At 43.1% G+C, this 23,277-nt stretch overlaps 2 protein-coding genes and 1 long non-coding RNA gene across 6 annotated transcripts in view; all 3 read left to right on the plus strand.

Annotated features, from left to right (window-relative positions):
• The first annotated feature begins 283 nt into the window (after positions 1-283).
• On the plus strand, positions 284-1,759 carry LOC111964735 (uncharacterized). Its single transcript, XR_002877425.2, has 5 exons — positions 284-601; positions 702-830; positions 971-1,111; positions 1,250-1,293; positions 1,414-1,759. It is a non-coding gene; the product is annotated as an uncharacterized lncRNA (long non-coding RNA).
• Positions 1,760-1,953: 194 nt separating this feature from the next.
• Positions 1,954-8,302, plus strand: LOC111965217 (mediator of RNA polymerase II transcription subunit 18). 4 transcript variants are annotated; one of them, XM_023989263.2, is made up of 3 exons: positions 1,954-2,234; positions 2,527-2,643; positions 4,455-5,450. In XM_023989263.2, the coding sequence occupies exons 2-3, from the start codon at positions 2,557-2,559 to the stop codon at positions 5,001-5,003; spliced, it is 636 nt and encodes a 211-aa protein (XP_023845031.1). In that variant the 5' UTR covers positions 1,954-2,234; positions 2,527-2,556; the 3' UTR covers positions 5,004-5,450. The 4 variants fall into 4 exon arrangements, with proteins under 4 accessions (XP_023845031.1, XP_023845030.1, XP_023845027.1 ...); XM_023989262.2 differs by lacking the exons at positions 1,954-2,234; positions 2,527-2,643 and adding an exon at positions 5,454-8,302 and having other exon boundaries at positions 4,434-4,999; XM_023989259.2 differs by lacking the exons at positions 1,954-2,234; positions 2,527-2,643 and adding an exon at positions 5,472-8,302 and having other exon boundaries at positions 4,434-4,999.
• Positions 8,303-14,385: 6,083 nt separating this feature from the next.
• The window catches only part of LOC111965218 (forkhead box protein O6-like), a 46,496-nt gene continuing 37,604 nt past the window's right edge, over positions 14,386-23,277 (plus strand). The window contains exon 1 of the mRNA XM_023989264.2: positions 14,386-16,370. Coding sequence (XP_023845032.1) covers positions 15,870-16,370 — 501 coding nt within the window. The 5' untranslated portion in view covers positions 14,386-15,869. The remainder of the gene's footprint in view (positions 16,371-23,277) is intronic.

Genomic DNA, 23,277 nt, shown 5'->3' on the forward strand with positions numbered 1-23,277 from the left:
TTGAAATGTCAATATTCAAATGTCTCTCTGGACGTTGAAAACCTGCTAATCAGTTTAATCAAATAGGACATGCGTTGAGTGATTTGTTTAGGCTATTGACAAAGCTGAATTAACATTATGTTGTTATTGTTTTCTATAGGCATAAGAGAAATTGATAACTATTTCAATCATCAATCCATCATTTATTCATCCATTCCTTACATATAAACCTTTTATAAACACTTTATGAAAAGTACTTTCATGTAATGCTATTGTACTTATTGTTTTTATCAATCTGTTGTAGAATCTTCAAGTCCTCTTCGCATACCGCTTGGGAGAATATTGTTGATACCCTGCATAAGTAATGAAAATCATCCAGAATCTTTTAGCTGGTTTTACACTACAAACAATGTTGGTCAGCGCCGCACCCAGATTTTTCACGAGGATAAAAGTGGCCTACATCTCCTTTCCAAAGATTTATGGCATAGAAAGAKTGTTTTAAGGAACCGCTCACTTGTAATCAGCCCTTTTACAGAGGAGGATCAAGGAATATACTCATGTGAAGTGTATAAAAATGACAAGATCACATATGGATTGTCCACTTCAGTTGTTCTTGAAAAAGGTAAGTCAGCCTATTATAATTGGAGATCATTTGCAAGCGGATTGATCGTCTACACTAAATTAGTTTACAGCTCACCCTAACCATCTATCTCTTTATTTAGAATCTCACATGCCAGTAATAACCACTGTGTCAAGCAGTGGTTTTATGCATGAAGTAACTAAGAATGTGATTACCAGCACATATTACGCACTTGACTCCACTCTGAACAACACCACCAACAAAAGCATAGGTGAGACCCAAAAGGAGTAGTTCTTAAACCCCAATCTCACTGACTTTCCACATGTTCTCTAACATCAACAGGATGGTCAGATACTTTACTAACAGCATTTTCGGTAGTAACACTACGCAACACTGTTGCCTCTTTTACAGACAATGGGCCTACTCCTCCAGATAACCGAGAACCTCAATGGCTGGCATCAACAGTAGCTGGAGTCTCTGTAGCTGTGTGCCTTTTCCTTGTTGCACTGGCACTGTTTAAATTATGCCATTTCAAATGGAGAATACACGCAGGTAGGATAAATATTCCGTATTGTTATCTTTGAAGATGGGGAGATCACAAGATTAATACAATTGTTTGGAGATGGTAATGCAGTTTGAGGCCCTATCTGTTTTAATGGAAATGTTTGTCTGTTTGTTCAAATGTTGAAGCTTCTGCCAATCAACTTCTCTGTGGTGGCCAGGGGACCAGCTTTGTAAGTTCTCTTATCTAGCTGACATTACTACTATTATTCTTGATAAAACGATGATGATGATGTTTAGTTGCACATCAGTATAGTATTATGCAMATACATCTATGCATCTCCTTTCAACAGGAGGAAGAAACTACACTTGTTTATTCATCCTTGGTTATCAGGAGACTCCAACAGAGAGATGACATCAGAAATGACAACGAGTGTGTGTACAGTCATATCAGGGTCTAGGAACTAAGAATGACACTACTTTGATGAGARGCGTGATAAATAGTTTAAATCAAGTTTTTCCATTGTGCTCAGGCACACAAAATGCCAAAAGGCACACTGTTGTTGGGAATGATTTGTATGCTTTGAATTGGTTTGTTTTATATTCTATGTCAAAAAGTAATATAATCACATTATGGCATGACCTTTTGTTTGTATTAAATTGGTATTGCACTGTGTCAAGCACTTCTGTACTTTTAACCTTTAAACCACTATAAAAAAAAAATTAAAGGAAGAAAGCCTGCTTTATATCTTAAAAAGCATAAAGCCTGTGTATTTAGATGTCTATACATTTTATTTGTGACATACTTGTAAACAAGCTGCTGAAATGTGACATTTTGAAATCATCGATCCGCTGAGTTGCTTTCAGAACTCTACAACGTTTCTGTTCTTGAATGCCCCTTGCTGCATACCGTTGCACAATGSGCATACGCGGATCTGGGTGAGAAGTATGATAGCTAGCTAGCTATTCCTCCCCCATCACACGGGCTCAACTCTAGCCAATCTGTCACTGTGAACGTGAAAACGTTTATTTGTACCTGCCCAGCAACGTAGCTAGCTAGTTTCAATGTAACTATGAGCTAACGTTAGCTAGGTCGCAAGTTAGCTTGAATTGCTGCAGTGGCAGTTTGGGAAGGAAGAAGCAGGTACTCGGCAGTCCAAGCCGCCAACACAAGGTAAGTTAAGTGCATTTTGCCTAATTTCTCAGTGACTTTTTCTTATCGGTGACTTGTTTCATTTTTTTCTGTAGCTTATTTGGCTAGCWAGCTAACTGGCTAACTAACTATTTGTTTGAATGAAATAAGATACTGTCTGTCTAAACTAGCTCTAACTAGCCTGATAGCTTAGCCAGTCGGGAAAGATGGCTAGGTTAGAGATGCAATCATTAAGAAATTATGTTTATAGTCATAACGTTAGTCTATGTAATACGAATTGATTGAGGTGTTTTAATTTTTCCAATTGCTCTAGCTCTAGTGACCTRTCTGACACTGACGAGTGATGGAGGCCCCACCAGTCTCAGTGCTGCCCATCACGGGGGGCACAATTAACATGATGGAGTACCTGCTGCAAGGCGAGTTTACCTCGGTCGAGATTCAAACGTCTCCAGTAGGGCAGGCGTACCTATTTGGTATTCTGTGTCTGAAGTGTGGTTGGGTATCTTGTAGGGGTCTACAAAAATATATCCAGATCATATTCAATGTAAATACAGTGCATTCGGAAAGTATTCAGACCCCTTCACGTTTTCCACATTTTGTTACGTTATAGCCTTATTATAAAATGTATTAAATAGTTTTTCCCCCTCATCAATCTACACACAATACCACATAATGACCMAAAAAATTGGTTTTGCGAATGTAAAGATAAATAAAATATCACATTTACATAAGCATTCAGACCCTTTACTCAGTACTTTGTTGAAGCACCTTTGGCTGTGATTACAGCTCAAGCCCCTTGTTTCCTGGGTATGACTTTACAATTTTGCCACACTGGTATTTGGGGAGGTTCTCCCATTCTTCTCTGCAAATCCTATAAAGCTCTGTCAGGTTGGATGAGAAGCATCGCTGCACAGCTATTTTCCGGTCTCCAGAGATGTTCGATCGGGTTCAAGTCCGGGCTCTGGCTAGGCCACTCAAGGACATTCAGAGACTTGTCCCCAATCCACTCCTGCGTTGTCTTGGCTGTGTGCTTAGGGTCGTTGTCCTGTTGAAAGGTGAACCTTTGCCCCAATCTGATGTTCTGAGTGCTCTGGAGCAGGTTTTCATCAAGGATCTCTCTGTACTTTGCTCCGTTCATCTTTCCCTCGACCCTGACAAGTCTCCCAGCTTCTGCTGCTGAAAAACATCCCCACAGCATGATGCTGCCACCAGCATGCTTTCCTGTAGGGATGGTGCCAGGTTTCTTCCAGACGTGACTCTTTGGCATTCAGGCAAAAGAGTTCAATCTTGGTTTCATCAGACCAGAGAATCTTGTTTCTCATGGTCTGAGTCCTTTAGGTGCCTTTTGGCAAATGCCAAGCGGGTTCTCCCATCTCCACAGAGGAACTCTGGAGCTCTGTCAGAGTGACCATCTGGTTCTTGGTCACGTCTCTGACCAAGGCCCTTCTCCCCCGATTGCCCGGCTCTAGGAAGTCTTGGTGGTTCCAAACTTCTTCCATTTTTAAGAATGATGGAGGCTATTGTGTTCTTGGGGACCTTCAATGGTGCAGATTTTTTTTTGTACCCTTCCCCAGATCTGTGCCTCGACACAATCCTGTCTCGGAGCTCTACAGACAGATTCCTTCGACCTCATGGCTTGGTTTTTGTTCTGCCATGCACTGGCAACTGTGGGACCTTATATAGACAGGTGTGTGCCTTCCAAATCATGTCCAATCATTTGAATTTACCACAGGTGGACTCCAATCAAGTTGTAGAAATATCTCAAATATGATCAATGGAAACAGATGCACCTGAGCTCAATTTGTAGTCTCATAGCAAAGGGTCTGAATACTTATGTAAATAAGGTATTTCTGTTTTTTATTTGTGTAAACCAGTTTTTGCTTGTCATTATAGGGTATTGTGTGTAGATTGAGGAAAGAAAATGTATTGTATTAATTTTAGAATAAGGCTGTAACCTAACAAAATGTGGAAAAGGTCAAGGGTCTGAATACTTTCCGAATGCACTGCATGTTCAGCTGAAGAACCCATACCAGCCCCTGTGCTGTGCTGGTCAACTACGTATCAGTTAGTTGCAATTCAATAATTGGAAATTGCGTCTATTTTCATTGAGCCTTTTACATTTTTGAATTAGCATTTCAATTCACTCTTAAAAAGTTCAAATGGCAAGTTGCACTGATTCAAGCTACACTTGTTAATATAACATTGCTTACACTGTTCGTTCATGTCACCACACTCAGGCAGCGTCTTGACCAGGCCCTCGAAAGCCTATTGCACCGCCTCCGGGGCCTTTGTGACAACATGGAACCCGAGACGTTTGCTGACCATGAGCTGGTCTACCTCCTGAAGGGCCAGCAGGGCAACCCGTTCCTGTTGCGAGCCCGCCGCTCCCTCTCCCACCCCACAGTGCCCTGGCACCTGCGCTACCTGGGCCAGCCGGAGGTGGGTGACAAGTCCCGCCACGCGCTAGTTCGCAACTGTGTGGATGTGGCCGCCTCGCACAGCCTGCCCGACTTCCTCAATGAAATGGGCTTCCGCATGGACCACGAGTTCGTAGCCAAGGGCCACATTTTCCGCAAAGGCGTGCTCAAAGTGGTGGTGAGTAAACTGTCTCGCATCCTGGTCCCCGAGAATACAGAGAACACTGAGCCGCTGTCACTCTCCTACCTGGTGGAGCTCAGTGTATTGGTCCCCGCGGGCCAGGATACCATGTCAGAGGACATGCGCAGCTTCGCTGAGCAGCTCAAGCCCCTGGTTCACCTGGAGAAGATTGACCCCAAGAGACACATGTAAGAAGGAGTGTTTTATGATGAGCCTCTATTGGCTGTCATTGACAAAGTGTAGTTTTTATTAAAACATATATWTTTTTTTTTCATGGGACTTATTTTTGTATGATTCCTATGAGAAAGCGCTTTCCCACAGTCCTTTGTCTCTGTGAATGAACTCTAGATCTCACAATCTTGATGCGTGTCTCGTACATTTGGAGAAGGACCATCTGTCATTTGGATGTTAGTGGTGTTTGACAAGGACTTCACAGGAGGTTTATGACATAGCTAACATGGACGATGTGACAAATGAGGCTTTGAATGAGTCAATAAATAACAATGTTTCTATTCACAGTGCCGGACTCTTAGAACATACGTTTTGTGTGGTGCTGATAGTGCTTTGTTCTGTCTTGGAGATGTTTTAAGAAATGCACAGAGCTATAGTGTTTATTTAAAATAATTTTTCTCAACTCAACAGTGTCCTCTTGGTTTGCAGCATTCAACAGGTGCGTGTGCAGCAGGACACAACATCGTGGAATGTTCAGACAGGCCAGTTTGTTCTAATCTACATATTCAAAACATATTCTGACATGTAGAATAATGTATCATTACATTTAAGCCGTTTAGCAGACGCTCTTATYCAGAGCGACTTACAGGTGCAATTGGGCTTGCCTTGCTGAAGGACACGTCGACAGATTTTCCACTGGCTCGGGGAATCAAACCAGCAAACTTTCGGTTACTGGCCCAACGCCCATACCTGCCGCCCCATCATTCCAGCTCTATTAATAACATTTCTATCTGCAACATTCCCCAATGTTTGTCTTMTAAATGTGACCCTGTTGACAGGTGCCATTTCCAATGTTTACCACTAGGGAGCTCTCCTACTCTATTTGTAAAAACAGCCTTTCTGGTTAGAGCCAGTTATATCTGCACCTCGGATCATCTACACATGAGCCGTGGTTGCCATGGTAATAATTAGCCACGAGATCTGCACCTCTCATCCCACAACTCTAATTAGCTTTTTCAATTGCTTAATGATATATATACCTGTGAAAGCTTTTCCTTTCTTCCTCTCACAAAAGCATTGATTTCCCTTCCCCTCTCACTTCTCTTAACCCATTASTACATCAATGGCAACCTACGCGGAGGGAGGCTCTTATAAGTACAAGACCTGAGGCCTCAGGTTGTTTAATCTACAGTCATAATTTCAAAATGGTCTCCATTGTGTCATCACGTCCGTTCTTGGCTAGAGATCAGTTTTCCTCTGATGCCCTCCCATATACAGTGCATTCGGAAAGTRTTCAGACCCRTCACTATTTCCACATTTTGTTATGTTACAGCCTTATTCTAAAATTGATTAAATGCATTTTTTCCTCAATCTACACACAATACCCCAGAATGACAAAGCGAAAACAGGTTTTTCGAAATGTTTCACATTTATTAAAAATAAAAAACATTGTTTACATAGGTTTTCAGACCCTTTGCTATGAGACTTGAAATTGAGCTCAGGTGCATCCTGTTTCCATTGATCATCCTTGAGACGTTTCTACAACTTGATTAGAGCACCTGTAGTAAATTCAATTGATTGGACATGATTTGGAAAGGCACACACCTGTCTATATAAGGTCCCACAGTTGACAGTGCATGTCAGAGAAAAARAAATCTGAGCTTCTCTGTGGAGATGGTTGTCCTTCTGGAAGGTACTCCCATCTCTGCAGCACTCCACCAATCAGGTCTTTATGGTAGAGTGGTCAGATGGAAGCCACTCCTCAGTAAAAGGCACATGACTGACCACTTGGAGTTTGCCAAAAGGCATCAAAAGGACTCTCAGACCATGAAAAACCAGATTATCTTGTCTGATGAAGCCAAGATTGAACTCTTTGGCCTGAATGCCAAGCGTCACGTCTGGAGGAAACCTGGCACCATCGCTTCGGTGAAGCATGGTGGCAGCATCTTGCTGTGACAGGTACTGGGAGACTAGTCAGGATCGAGGGAAAGATGAACGGAGCAAAGTACAGAGAGATCCTTGATGAAAACCTACTACAGAGCACTYAGGACCTAGGACTGGGGCAAAGGTTCACCTTCCAACAGGACAACGACCCTAAGCATACAGCCAAGACAATGCAGGAGTGGCTTCGGGACAAGTCTCCCTAATGTCCTTGAGTGGCCCAGCCAGAGCCCGGACTTGAACCCGATCGAACATCTCTGGAGAGACCTGAAAATAGCTGTGCAGCGACACTCCCTATCCAACCTGACAGAGCTTGAGAGGATCTACAGAGAATGGGAGAAACTCCCCGGTGTGCCAAGCTTGTAGCGTCATACCCAAGAAGGCTCGAGGCTGTAATCGCTCCCAAAGGTGCTTAAACAAAGTACAGAGTAAAGGAATACTTACAGTACCAGTCAAAAGTTTGTACACAGTGTCACCAGCAAAGCACCATTACACCACCACCTCCATGCTTCACGGTTGGAACTACACATGCAGAGATCATCCGTTCACATACGCTGGGTCTCACAAAGACATGGCAGTTGGAACCAAAAATCTCAAATTTGGACTCATCAGACCAAAGGAAGGATTTCCACCGGTCCAATGTCCATTGCTCATGTTTCTTGGCCCAAGCAAGTCTCTTCTTCTTGTTGGTGTCCTTTAGTAATGGTTTCTTTGCATAAATTCAACCATGAAGGCCTGATTCATGCAGTCTCCTCTGAACAGTTGATGTTGAGATGTGTCTGTTACTTGAACTCTGTGAAGCATTTATTTGGGCTGCAATTTCTGAAGCTGGTAACTCTAATAAACKTATCCTCTGCAGCAGAGGTAACTTGCGGTCTTCCTTTCCTGTGGCGGTCCTCATGAAAGCCAGTTTCTTCATGGGGCTTGATGTTTTTTGTGACTGCACTTGAAGAAACGATCAAAGTTCTTGAAATGTCTTAAAGTAATGATGGACTGTCGTTTCTCTTTGCTTATTTGAGCTGTTCTTGCCATAATATGGACTTGGTATTTTACCAAATAGGGCTTTCTAATGTATACCATCCACAACACAACTGATTGGCTCAAATGCATTAAGAAGGAAAGAAATTCCACAAATGAACTTTTAAACAAGGCACACCTGTTAATTGAAATGCATTCCAGGTGACTACCTAATGAAGCTGATTGAGAGAATGCCAAGGATGTGCAAAGCTGTCAAGGCAAAGGGTGGCTACTTTGAAGAATATCAAATCTAAAATATATTTGGATTTGTTTAACACTTTTTTGCTTACTACATGATTCCATAAGTGTTATTTCACAGTGTTGTAGAAAATAGTATAAATAAAGAAAAACCCTTGAATGAGTAGGTGTGTCCAAGCTCTTGACTGGTACTGTATGTGATATTTCATTCAGATTTCTTTTTTGCTTTGTCATTATGGGGTATTGTGTGTGTACGTTGATGGGGGGGGGGAAATTTAATCCATTTTAAAATGAGGCTATAATATAACAAATTGTACAAAAAGTCAAGGGGTAAAAATACTTTCCGAATGCACTGTAGCTGCAAGTGCACATCATGCCCAATGCTCAAAGGGATACTGTGAGATTTTGTTTTCATACTTACCCATAGTCAAACGAACTAATGGTTACCATTTTTAATCTGCGTGCAGTTTGCACATCATTAGCTTAGGACAATTGCTGTAAGTCTCCCGGTACAGTAGCCAGCTTTAGGGAAATAGACATTCTAACTACTCCAAAGCTGGGTGGTTGGTCATGTATAATCTTACAAAGCTAAACATACTGTCGTCATCGATATTTTATAAATGTGTTACTTTTACTGAACATAAGAAATAAGATTCTATCCACTTCCTTATTCATTCTCCGTTGTCGTATAGAGATTGCAAAGTTGTATCTGTCCCACTAGGGTGTCTGTGAGCACACGGGCAGTGCCATTGAGACAGATAATGGAAAAGTAGGAAAGTAGAATAATGACCTAAATTGTGAAATCTCGCAGTATCCCTGCTTCGACTGAGCAGGCAGTTCAATGTCAAGTGACCCTGGTGTGTTAAGAGGCGACTGTGTCTGAAAGGAGGGGCTGGGAAGCAGGTGGCTATCTCTCCTTGACTTATTAGCATGTCAGGGTTGGTGAACAGTTTGACGTTTATTGTCATAAATCAGAACTGAGCGATTTCGGCTAGATGGGCTAGCTGCAAAGTCTAAATTGTCTCGTAAAAATGAATTTAAGGTCAGGCATTAGGGTTACTAGCAGTGTGGTTAAGGTTGTGCCAGCTAGTGACCACTCTGCAAAGCTTTGGTTGGCGAGGCCTTGCTCATTGGTAAAGAGAGGACTATTTTATTTCAACATGGGCTCACCTGCCCTCAAATGGGACATGTCTGTCCCATTTCCATTAAGTCTGCTTGTAATTATTCAAATACAGCCCTTTTCTGTGCACAGAATTCCATAGTGGCTGATTTATCAATGGAAGTACAAGATAGAGACATARCCCTCCTCACCGTTTTGACCAACAACCAAAACCAGACTCATGGCCCTAAGGACAAGGACTGAGTCTGATGTGTCTTGCTGCCTGTAAAGTTAATTATATATTAAAGAAGCAGATGCCTCTTGCCCAGGGCTGTTTATGTCCAGCCCATCATACACAACATTCTGCTGCCTTTATTCCACTTAAACTTGTGTTTAGTAGCCTGATCTCTGGTCATGAGCCCCCCCCCCCCACACCCTGGGTACCTCTCCTCCACGCTGCCTGGGGAACCCAGCCAGGCTAATCAGCTGCTTGGCATCGGTCCCTCTCAGCCATTGTGGATCCAGCCAACCAATGGTTTCTTCTTGTGCGAGTGAGTGATTTAACTCACTGCCGGAGGCAGAGGCCAAGCGATGGTGACTCAGTTTCTTAGAAAATAGAGATCAGAGTTCCTCCTAAAAAACAGATTCAACAATGAGATAAATGCAGTAACATGACCTCTTGGGTTGCACACAGTCAATAGTAATGTTCATCATGTGCAGTCAGTAGTAAAGTGTATAGCGATCTATGGCTCAGCAGAAGGTTGGACTACCCCTTTTATGGACTACCCCTTTTAAGAAATATGAATCGTATTAATCGAGGACTGTCAGGATAATGTACTTGCAGATAATGTACTAATATGCCCATTGTAGAGGGGCATGGACATTACCCTGACCTTCCCATTCCTCMTCTCACCCTCCATGGCTCTAAAAAGTGTGAAATCAATGTGTATTCCCCAATGCCATGTTCATGTATTTGACAACCAGAACACACATCTATGCCACCTTACCATCTTCTGCCACCCAAAGAAACAGCCTAGTACAGGAGAATCGTCAAGGAGATTTTCATCATCCAGACATTGTTTAACTTGTAAATAGGATTAAGCGGGCCAGTATCGTATTAGTTAAACCTCTCACTGTCAGAGCCCTCGAAACAACAGAGGAAAGAAACTGTTACCTGCGCACCACTTTTTCCCCCTCTCCTTTCCATTCCGTTGCATTCCGTCGTAATTATAGCCTCTTGGATCCACTCATCTTTGTGCCTCTGAACATTGTGTTCATACCAGGTAGGGCCCGTGCCAAGATCTGTACCACGATAAGCCTGACTCTTTGCCCAGGGCAGGAAGTATTTAAGTTGGGCCGGTGCCACGGAGGGGGTGAAATCCAGACTTGCCTACTCAGGAACATTCTTGATAATTGGAAAGGAGACTCCTTCCTGTGTCATTGGGTGCCCATATGCTTGGTGAGGGAGGCGAACTGTGACTGAAGAGGAGGGAGGCGTTTTCCCAGGACAGACATTGGTTTCCCCAGGGCCTCCTTGTGGCTCCTCCAACTTCCAGTCTTCCACTCATCCCAGTACCACCAGMGCGACACGGGTACATGGCCTACTTAAGTACAGTTGTGAGGTTACTGGAGGTGGGAGGGGAATGATGGGTGGGTCTTGGCTGTGGGGAAGTGGGAGGGAACCCTTTATTTTTATTTTTTGTAGGTGAATGAAATTCCACTGAGTGCTTTTTCGGTATGCCAATTTACAGGCACAACGCTTGCCTTGTGCTGTTGTGGAGCAGCTCTCAGCCCAGCCTGYGGCTGCCCCGCTTGTGGCTGAAGTGGTTCGCTGTGGTGAAGGGCTTTTCTAAGATCAGCCACAGAGAGCGCCTGAAGCCAGCCCTCCTGCCTCGGAATGTCTGGTATGGGGACCAGTGTAAATCAGCCTGCCTGCCTGGATGGGCCGTACACACACTCTCTCCTGACAGTGACAGGACCTCCCTCTGTCTCTCCACCTCTTCCTCGCCTCCCCTCTTCTCCCTCCTGAGGTGTGGTCCTCTTCCAAGCCTCTGGATTGGGTCTCTTCACCTCTTATAATTATTTTTTTATTTTTTACATGTTCTCTGTTTCAGTAGAAGTTCTTGTTGTGAGACATGTTATGCAATGCTGGCCGAAACTCCATAGATTGGAAATTGTAACTTTTCAGTTTCTGTGAAGAGTGTGAAAAGCGCCCTGCCATGTGAAGAGCGCCACACTAAAATCTAACTAGCATAGTAATAAAAATCTGTCTGTTAAGCTAGAGATACAGTATCTTTTTTTTTCATGGGCTGCATCTCAATCAACCACACCCGTTGATGTCGGCCTTCATCATCTGCTGTGAAAGGTGGCAGAGCTAGTGTGGTATTTGTCAGACCAGGAGACATCCTGAAAATCGGTCTTCTCACAAAAACATCTGTAGCGTCCRAACGGTTTGGCCTAAACACTAATATGACCCCTCTATGGAAAKGTGAGACTCTCACAAACACGTTGGTTGATTTTCTCTTGGACGCCCACAAGACTCGTCTGAAGGTAGACCAGTACTAGTTCAAAATATTTATGGAAGTATACAACCGTTCAAAAGTTTGGGGTCGCTTAGAAATGTCTTTGTTTTTGAAAGAAAAGCAAATTATTTTGTCCATGAAAATGACATGAAATTGATCAGAATTACAGTGTAGACATTGTTAATGTTGTAAATGACTATTGTAGCTGGAAACGGCTGATTGTTTATGGAATACATAGGAGTACAGAGGCCCATTATCAGMAACCATCACTCCTGTGTTTCAATGGCACGTTGTGTTAGCTAATCCAAGTTTGGCATTTTAAAAGGCTAATTGATCATTACAAAACCCTTTTGCAATTATGTTAKCACAGCTGAAAACTGTTGTCCTGATTAAAGAAGCAATAAAACTGGCCTTCTTTAGACTAGTTGAGTATCTCTGGAGCATCAGCATTTGTGGGTTTGATTACAGGCTCAAAATGATGAGAAACAAATAACTTTCTTCTGAAACTCGTCAGTCTATTCTTGTTATGAGAAATGAAGGCTATTCCATGCGAGAAATTGCCAAGAAACTGAAGATCTCGTTCAACGCTGTGTACTACTCCCTTCAAGAGGCATCCCGGAGTCGCCTCTTCAATGTTGACGTTGAGACTGGGGTTTTGCGGGTACTATTTAATGAAGCTGCCAGTTGAAGACTTGTGAGGCATCTGTTTCTCAAACTAGACACTCTAATGTACTTGTCCTCTTGCTCAGTTGTGCACCGGGGCCTCCCACTCATCTTTCTATTCTGGTTAGAGCCAGTTTGCATTGTTCTGTGAAGGGTTTCTCAAACAATATATTTATCGGTAATACCATGACACACTATGACACATTCTTCCAACTCACGCATGTGCTAAATTTGTGTAACGATCGTCTGTTGAATTAGGTGTGGACCAAAGCGCAGCGTGGTAAGTGTTCATGTTATTTTTATTTAAACAGAACACTAAACAAAACAACAAAGAGAATGAACRAAAACGAAACAGTCCTGTCAGGTGCAGCAACACAAAACAGAAAACAACTACCCACAAAACACAGGTGGGAAAAGGCTACCTAAGTATGGTTCTCAATCAGAGACAACGATAGACAGCTGCCTCTGATTGAGAACCACACTCGGCCAAACACACAGAAATAGAAAAACGTAGAACACAAAACATAGAATGCCCACCCCAACTCACGCCCTGACCAAACCAAAATAGAGACATAAAAAGGATCTCTAAGGTCAGGGCGTGACAATTTGACATGTACAATTTCACAACTGTGACTTTACTGCATTTTGTAGTCATATTGTGCAACTTTAAATGTACTTACTGTAGTAGGTGTAATGGGTGGGGACTTGGTAGACAATCTCAGCGTGTTCTTTAAATAGATGTTTTTGAGGTTTGGGATATTTTGTGGCCACTTATATCACTCAAGGAATATGTGAGTGCGCATTGTTTTTTGTGTGTGCTGTCAGTCCCTCAAGTAAACAATGCTATTCGATCCACCATCTAGTATTGTCCTCAGAACAAAAGCTTCTGCCAAAAACTTCAATCATGGGTAAAATCATGTAGAACATTAACAACCCCTTTTGCAGAACAAATAATGCAATGTGAAGTAATTCACAGGTGGGTGTGTGTGTGTGTGTGGGGCAATGACTGTGGGTTGGTAGTGTAGGCCTACCTATCTCATAACTGGTGCGTGCAGACATTCCGTAATGGCCACGACATTGCCCAACTACTCACCTGATCCTGGGTTGGTTACTTCACTAGACAATGGGCAGCAAGCCAACATGCAGTCTAAAGGTCCACCCCAAACAATTTCAAGATGGAAAATTACATTTTATTCCTCACGAATGAAAAACATTTAAAAACAAATATTTAAAAGTCACTGCCCTAATCCTGAATCTTTCCGGTATTCTTTTGAACAYTGTATTAATGAGCAACCCATGTACAGTAAATTAGATGTGTCCATGTGTGTAATAACTGTGTAATAGGATTGTAAAGCAAGTTTTATTTATTTGGTGAAAAGTACAGTATGGGTCAGATATGTTGCAAAGCTTTTGGGTATATGTTTTCCATTCCTGTGTGGTTAAAAAATGCGCKATGGGTTAGGCAGCCCCCTATGTCTATTTTTGCTTTTCTAGTTTYATGTAGTTTATAGGGCTAGTGTCTGTTTTTCAAAAACCACTGACCCATATGTTTTGAGTTAGACAATGGGAGTGAATAACACGGTGTCTAAATAACCAGTCTGTGATKACTCTGTGCTTTTGTTCACCCTTTACTTTACTTTGTTCACCCTGTCAATGACAAATATGTGATGCAGATTTACCACCAATAAAATTATACWTTCTCAGTCAAAATAAAGGACACTAGATTGATTACATTATTCATCTGAATTAACCCTTTCTGCCATATAATCAGCCAACGGACAACGTGGTCTGAACTGCGGTAGCCAATCGCGTCTAAGCACCTGAGCAATGCGCCCGCCCAGCTGTCAATTTTGACACATGAGGAGGCGGCGCCATACAGTGGGCGGCATCCCCTCGGTCAATGTAGCAATCTGGTAGTTACACACACGGGTCAAACAGGGGCTGCCACTGGGAGTCTGACATCCTCAACAGTCATTTCTTCAGTGTAGAAAGCTGTAACGCATCGAAGCTTGGCAAAAGCGATTTTAGAAAATTATGTGCTACGCCTACATTTTTTTCCGGTGATGGAGGGAATAGAGCARWGATAATTGAACAGCATGTAGCTATTTTATTTTTTCCTCACTCATATCGGATTAGAATCTGGGGTTACCTAATCTCTGTTAATCTGAACTAAATCTATCTAATTGTGGTAGAAAACTACACTCCCGCTGTTCTGGTGCACCACCAGAGACCTTTGCGCATCAGTGGGTCTTTTTGGACACCGTGCCGCCAAAAGGAGATTATCAACTGATTCTCCAAGACTGATCATAAGGACATTAAGAGGTTATATCTGCACCAAATTCTCTTAAGAGTGAAAGTTAGGCTAATTGGAATCTGGAGACCAAATGTCGCATTAAAACGCGCAGCAGCCGATTTTCCAGAGAATAAGAACATTATGCATATTTTTCATGTTGCAACATTTTCACGTTGCAACAACATACCGCTTTATGATGGGGTTGATATGATGTGAGAGAGTTCGGGCCGGGGTGTTCTAAAGCATGTTCTGGGAGTAATGTGCGCGCCATCCAATGGCAGCATCTATTCCACACGACAGCGTCAGCGCGTCATCAGTTCACATTTACGAAACGAGTTTTATTAAATGAGGACATGTGAGGGGATCTGAGAGTAAGAAAAGGAGATTGGAGATAGACTACATGTGAGAAATACTAGAGGCGAGCTAGACGTGTGATAAAATTATTTATCAAGTGGACAAGAACAGACTTATGCTGGACTGTGCAATGTCTGGAAGTGTGTCGCTTTTTTAAAAAGACACATGCGACCCGATTTTTAAAAAGTATCATTGCAATTGAATTCGGAATCGTTTGTGTGTGACTGTGAATGGACTTGCATTTGCCAGCCTATTCCGTGAAGACTGGAATATTTAATAATTTACGATAATCACACATCGTCGCTTGTCTGTGCTGTCTGCACAATCCTGTTGATTTAAAATTATTCTTGTCTATGTTTTGTCGGATTCTTTCGACGGCTCTCTTCATCTCCATTCTCGTTATATGAGGTATCATCTGTTGCTGCAGCCGGATTAACTGACATTGTCATGCATTTGGATTGACTCTAGCTGCTGGAGATGTAGGCAATTCATAATTCCCCCAATTGAACATGTTTTATTTCAGGTAAAATGGGAGAACGATTATTGTTACTATTATTGCTACTCTTATCGTTACATGCGGGTCGGTGATAGCCTACTGCAGACGAGCCATTCAAAATCATCCATCTCCACAGCAGCCGGCTTCTCTGAGATTTTATCGTTACTTTATTGAATCAGACTGTAATATCAACGTCACGAGACGGATTTCGGCTTGAAGTAGGCCTAGTATTGGAGACAATACGGGAATTGTGGAGGTATTGTATTTCTTTCTAACCCGGTTATTCCTTCACAACTGAGGATAAATGTTGATGATGGAGGACGACGAATTGGCTCATCAGGTTGATATCGATTCGGATTTCGAGCCGCAAAGCCGGCCTCGCTCGTGCACTTGGCCACTGCCTTGTCCGGAGGATTTCCCCGAAGTACAGGAGGTCAATGGGGGTCTTCCACTGACCACCATCAAGGTGGAACCAGATGACAATCTAGCCGTTTCAGCTTGCAGAGCGGGGAGAATGGGTGGCACKCCGACGGAGCTGAAGCATCCAGCAGTCGCCCCGGCTCCCATCCGGGCGACGCACCCATGCTTGGCCAGCGCGGCTCTTGATGTGACTGGACAATCGCGCAAAGCCAAATCCTCGCGGCGGAACGCATGGGGTAACCAGTCGTACGCGGACCTTATCACACGAGCCATTGAAAGCACCCCTGAAAAAAGACTCACGCTTTCACAGGTCTATGATTGGATGGTCCGCTATGTTCCCTATTTCAAGGATAAGGGCGACAGTAATAGTTCAGCTGGATGGAAGGTAAGCGCATATCTTACACTTTTCCTAATATAAAATACTTTATGTCGATATTAAACACACCAGAAGTCTCAGTCAAGACAACATTGGGTAGGCTATTCCTGGGCTAGAGGCTACATTATTGCACACATAGTGTATATTACATTGCCACATGTCACACTTTAGGGTCGTTACGCATGAATGGTGCCATGTAATTATCCCTCTCGTCAATGCCACTGATCAGTAAATTACTGTAGCCTACCATTGACAGCAACATGGAATGGAGCTGGGTAGAGGTTGTAAAAGCAGTGTGCATACCTTCATAATTCCATCTTTGGTTTGGCTACATGTATACAGTAAATTAGTAACCGCCCCCATTCCACAGCCTATGATCATGAAAATGCACACATGGCATGCATTTTTATATTGGTTCCTTTGGTTTCTCTCCTCTCTCTCTCTCTCTCCTTTTTTTTCTCTCTCACACTATCTCCATGTGTGTGAGACAGAGAAATAGGCCCCAGACAGAGGCATATAGCCAATAAAAATACACACCTACTGTACACTCTCTTTTTATTAAGGTGTCACTTGAGAGACACTTGTAGTTGTAGCTGGTCAGCTGTCAATAGTGTAAATACCCACTGGGCACTTGGTTGAATCAATGTTGTTTCCACGTCATTTCAATTAAATTACATAGAACCAACATGGAATAGATGTTGAATTGACGTCTGTGCTCAGGGGGTAGGCTATTCAAAAGGGGCTTATCCGCAGACACGCACTCGCACACACAGACTACCACCTGTCTCGCCAGCAGCCTAGAGCAGCCTCTCCTGGATGTCTGCCCATTTTACTGTATCAGCCTCATTATTATACCGTCTCACTCCTATCGCTGTTGTTCATTAACACAAGCTAATGTTAAGAACATAAAATCCCAAAGTAACAAGGAAAGTTAGAGGCACAAGTGTGGCTGTTGATATTGAGCCTCTCAGAGAGGAGACCTTGAGGGCCAGACATGATGAGGTCACAGGTGGGAGCGTTTATAAACCCACACCACATGACTTGTCCAGGTAGAAGAACCCTTTATGGTTCCAGATAGAACGTTTTCACCCAACGAAGAACACTTTTGGAATCCTTTCTTTCATAGACACAAGGTTCCAAAGAAACATTTTTGTATGAAAAAGGTTCCAAAATGTTCCATGTAGAACCCTCGTCCCTGYAGATCAGAAGAACCCTTTTAGAACCTTTGTGAAATTCACAGCAGTTTGAACCGTTGTCGCGCATAAAGTGGAATTGACTGTAGTATCCCCTCCCCTCTCCGCTGTCAGTCATTCCTGTTGGTTCCCTCCTAAGAGGCTGTTTTGAAAGCTACTGTCATCGTCTCTTTTTCTGTCTGTGTGATCGTATCAAATCAAATTTGATTGGTCGTGCACACATATTTTGCAGGTGCAGCCAAATGCTTGTGTTTCCAACTCCAACAGTGAAGTAATACCTAACAATCCCCCAAAAATACATACAAATCCAACAAAAGAAGAAATATCAGGACGAGCAATGTCAGAGTCCGGAATATACACTGAGTTTACAAAACATTAAGAACACCTGCTCTTTCCATGACATAGACAGACCAGGTGAATACAGGTGAAAKCTATGATCCCTTATTGATGTCASCTGTAGATTAAGGGGAGAAGACAGGTTAAAGAAGGATTTTTAAGCCTTGAGACAATTGAGACATGGATTGTGTATGTGTGCCATTCAGAGGGTGAATGGGCAAGACAAAATATTTAAGTGCATTTGAACGGGGTATGGTAGTAGTTATGGTACCACCGAGTGTGTCAAGAACTGCAATGCTGCTGGGTTTTTCACACTCAACAGTTTCCTGTGTGTATCAAGAATGATCCACCACCCAAATAACATCCAGCCAACTTCATACAACTGTGGGAAGCATTGGAGTCAACATGGGCCAGCATCCCTGTGGAACACTTTCGACACCTTGTAGAGTCCGTGCCCTGACGAATTGAGGCTGTTCTGAGGGCAAAAAAAAGGGTGCAATCAATATTGAGAAGGTGTTCCTAACGTTTTGTACACTCAGTGTATATGTATATGATGGCGTGTATAGACGTATTATTATTCAATTTTTTAACCTTTATTTAACTAGGCAGATCGGTTAAGAACAAATTCTTACTTTCAATGACTAGTCAAACGCTCTAACCACTAGACTACCTGCCGCCCCATTATGGACAGTATATGAATAGAACATGTGTATACAGTATATACATAAAAACACATCCACTGTACATGTWGGCTATGTTGTGGTGGTTTTACCCTCACAATTTAACGGTGAGATCCTTCAAAACATATGAGAAAATCATCCGGGCCAGTTTGATTGCTCACTACTTATTGTGAATAGACATGGTTAGGTCAGGGTATCACAAGGGGCATGTTAAGCAGGGCACAACGTCGTGGAGCGTTCAGATCTTACGTAGAACAAACATGCCTCTCTGACATGTAGACTCAGCAATAATGTGGGCTCTATTCATGACATTGCAATGTTCAACAAAGCTAGCCTTGAACACGACCCCGAAAAGCAGCTTCGAAAGGACCACAGCCAGTAATCAACACCAGAACACGTAGACGGAGGATTCAGAACTACACTAATACCACCCCATAAAAGAGTGAAAATCACACGTCAGTTCATCACCTACCTGGTATTTCATACTTGGCAAGTGTCAGTTTAGTCTTTCACAACCAGGCTCATAGTAATGAACCAACACTTTATTGGTGTACATGTGAGAAATGCTTGGAGGCCTGGGGTTTTAAGTGTTTCTTTTCCATTTAAACGCGACTTTTGTCTTTATGACCGGTATGTCTCTCTATGTGGAGTTCGGTCGTCTTCACATAAACACCTGTTGTAGGCTGGTTCTAAAAGAGACCGTGGGTGTGTCCCAAATGGCGCCCAATCCCATAAGGGCCCTGGTCAAAAGTAGTGCACTATATAGGGAGTAGGGTGCAYTTAGGCAGTCACGAGTTGAGGAGTGTGTTGAGTGCAGTCCTTTAGTCTGCTTAGCCTTAATCGCCGAGCGCCTGGCTGACTCTTAACTCTTAAATCCAGGCCATTTAAGTGAGCACTGGTAAGGTGTGTCTGCAGGTGGCTTAGCCCGTGTTATCCCTGCCCTGTACCTCGACGGCAGTGGCACCGCTAACAGACGCTAACCATGCTAACAGACTCTTTWTTWTTTWWTTTTTATTATGAACACAACAAATACAAAAAAAACGGAAATATACAAACAAGAGTACATAAACCTAACAGACAGGGTTATTAGATATCAAGATTCATTTTCAATTTGTTGAATACTTTTATGGTGCGTATTGCTTTTTTGTTTTTACATTTACTGATCATTTCAAAATAATATTTCAATTCTATCTTAAATAATGTGAAGAGGGGTTTGTTCTCTGCCCACTTCATTTTATGGACAAAGAATCTTCCATGAAATATAAACAAATGAACAATGACAGTTAAATCAGGGTCCATATCATTTGGATCAAAATAAAAAATAATATCAGAATCTTTCAAATTAACATTAATAGTTGTTTATTTTCAAATAAAATCTTCTAACATAAGAACAGTACCAAAATAAATGGTCAAGAGTCTCTGGGTCACAACAACAAAATACGCATTTGTTATCAATAGCTATTTTAAACCTGCGTATAATAAAGGTCTTTACAGGGTAGCTTCTATGAATGAGATTGTATGATACTTCTTTCACCTTATTAGATATACAATATTTACCAGATAACAACGAAACTTTGTTCCAGCTCACTTGTCCTAGGGTTGCATTCCAGTACATTTTAGCAGAGGGAATAGTAACATATTGACATAGCTAACAGACTCTAACCGCTAAGCGAGAGCCAAGCTTTATCTTTAGCACTAGTGTCACCCAGTCAGCGAGACCGACAGTTACGAAACGGGCAAATTAGGGGGTTTGACTCCCTGGAAGATTGAGGAAGTCTGACAACCAGGGTTATTATGAACCCAGGTTTATTATGAACGGCGAGAGGCGCGGTCCATCCCAGGTAATGAAGGTGTTTAGGAAAGTTGTTTTAAAGCAAGGCGTAATTGCAGTAATAGCCCTGGCCTGGTTTCATTGAGAGACGTGGTAGGTAATGAAAACATACACTTAGAGGAAGCACTCGCATACTCAGGCCTGAGACAGTGGTTAATGCGACACAACCCCATCGTCCGCACAGCAGCCGTTTGTATGCAATAAAAACGTATGGTATAGTCAATAATCACTTTAAATGATGGACTGTGCAGGGGTTTAACGTCCAGTTGTTGGCCAACTGCTTTGATGCAAATACTGTCGCAGACTCGCAGCACAGTCCAAATTATGAGTCAGTTGTTTGTAGACGCTATCTCCCCTCCCCATACACATTCGCATACTTACACAATCATATCAGGCTCCCTAATTATTCGTAATGTGCGTGCGAGTGTGTGTGAGAGTTGGATAAGATTGCTTGCATCATACGCTGCATTCCCATTTCAATCAATAGGCGAAAGCATTTGATGTGTGGAGCAMGTTTGTTATTTGTTTTGTTTTTGCGGGAGAAGGAGAAAAAGATAAAAGACAAAAATATTGGTAAGCCGCTGATGAAATGAAATGAAATAGTATGGTTTGCGGAGGAGGATGAGAGGGGGAGGGGTCGGCTAAACGGAGAGGCACAGGCAGGCGGCTATTAAGAGAGGTCTGTCTGTAGGTAGTAGTTCTAATCTGGTCCAAAAGCAGGTAGTCTTTTAAGCTTCCAGTTCCTCTCTCTCTCTTGGTCTGGAATGGACACTGGATTCCCTCTTGGTCCTAGACAGTACTGCCAACAACCAACTGTTGACTATAAATACCTGCTCCTCTGACTTCTAGGAAGGCTGGAATCTGAGGCCCTGGCCTGAACCTAATCATCTCCTTCGAGGAGGCTACTGTAGTGCATGGGCTTTGTGGTGCTTTGTGGTGTTGGCCACGCACACACGTGTACGCAAACACACACAGGCATAGAAACGAACACACGCGCGGGCACGTATGAGGGCAAGCACACGCAGGACATACACACACATGATGCTGAGAACACACAACAAAGGGTCAACAGTGAGTGGTGGTGGTGTGTCTTTRTGGGGGATACTGCAGGGGGAGGGGTTGTCTCATTCTATAGACGTGTGTGTTTGGCCCCTCTGATTTGTGTGACAGCGTGTCACTGCAGAGAATGGTGCACAGCCTTGGCGCTGACTTCCTAATGTCTATAACGGTGTGTTTTAACGGTGCTTGTTTGTGTAATGCCTGCAGGGGCTACTAACTTCATTTAGTTCAAGGAGGTTCAAGGGAGTGTGTGTGTGTGTGTGTGTGTGTGTGTGTGTTGTGTGGGTTGTTGAGTGTGTGTGTGTGTGTGTGTGTGTGTGTGTGTGTGTGTGTGTGTGTGTGTGTGTGTGTGTGGGGGGGGGGGGTCTCTGAATGGGTGTTGTTCTATGTGCTACTTAGTGTGGTGTGTGTGGTGTGTTGTGTGTGTGTGTGTGTGTGTGTGTGTGTGTGTGTGTGTGTGTGTGTGTGTGTGTGTGTGTGTGTGTGTGGTGTGTGTGTGTAAGCTGCAGGCAGTCAGATGCCAAGGGATTGCGAGGCAGGTCGGAGCGGGTGCGTCAGTCAGACGCTCTAATCTGAAGTGACCAGACTGTTATTTATAATGTGTCTTTAGGTAACGGGCGGACCAAGAGGGCATAGGGTCAACCGCTAGCTAGCTGCTTGACAGAAATCAGCCAAATCAGAGAGAGTGGAGAGAAGAAAAGGGGGAAATAGAAAGAGACAGGAGGAGAGGGAGAGGGAGAGGGGGAGGAGAAGAGGGAGAGTGAAGACATCTGATTGAGTTTGGGCTGTTTGTTTGACATTTTGGAATGACAGGGTTGTATTCATTAGGCATCAAATTAACGAAAATGACTGAAACAGGGAGGGACTCATTTTAGGTTTCTGTTGCAAAACGTAGAACATTTTCCGTTGCCTGCCCTAATGAACACGACCCTGATGTCCGCTGACGATCACACAATCACATTACAGTGTTACGATGCAGTCATCACTCTTATAGGGGCTAAAGTTAATTGGATAATATCTGTTGAGTTATTGATTTCTACAAACGTGACACTGACATGTGTGCCAATGTCTGTGGAGAGATGTACAGACACTCATAGTGCTGTCAGTACACACAGGCCACAGGGAAATAAGAGGGATATGGCTGTCTCTGTGTGTGAGAGGGTATGTCTATGACTTTGTGTGTAAAGGTTTAGCACGGAAAGGAGACTGATAACTCTTGATCGTGTGTGTGAGTTTGTGCGTGAGTGTGTGTGCGCGTGAGTGTGTGTGTTTGTGTGTGTGCGTCCGTGTTGCGGGTGGGTAGTCTGAGGGTGCAAGWCTGGAAACCATCCTAGACTTCAGTTGATTCATATTTYATCCTCTCTTTTGGCTCAGGGGATTCGGGTAATTTGAGAGAGACACAGAGAGTGACGCACACAATGAGAGCACAGATGATACAAGCTGGATAGATTTATGATGTCTGATTATGAACACCTTATACAGTATCTCTCTCTTGGCACACACTCTCTGTTATGTACATGCATGCACACACCAGCCAGGTCACTCCAGATCCAAGACGATATTTGACATTCGTCCAGGTCCCCATGACGTCGGGAGATGCTTTCAAAACCATCCACTAGGGGCAATGGTGAGCGCTATTACCATCAAGTAGGCTTGCGACTTGCTAGCGAGCACCGAGGGTCGCGTGTTTAATCACAGTACTAGGCACTAGGGTTGGGGAATATTTTGGGGAATATTCAGAGGTGGAAACTTTCCATGGGAATTAACGGGAATATATGGGAATTAACGGGAATATATGGGAATTAACAGAAATATAT

Source organism: Salvelinus sp. IW2-2015, linkage group LG6.1 (genome assembly GCF_002910315.2).
Source record: "Salvelinus sp. IW2-2015 linkage group LG6.1, ASM291031v2, whole genome shotgun sequence".
In the NCBI taxonomy this organism is placed as follows: Eukaryota; Metazoa; Chordata; class Actinopteri; order Salmoniformes; family Salmonidae; genus Salvelinus; species Salvelinus sp. IW2-2015.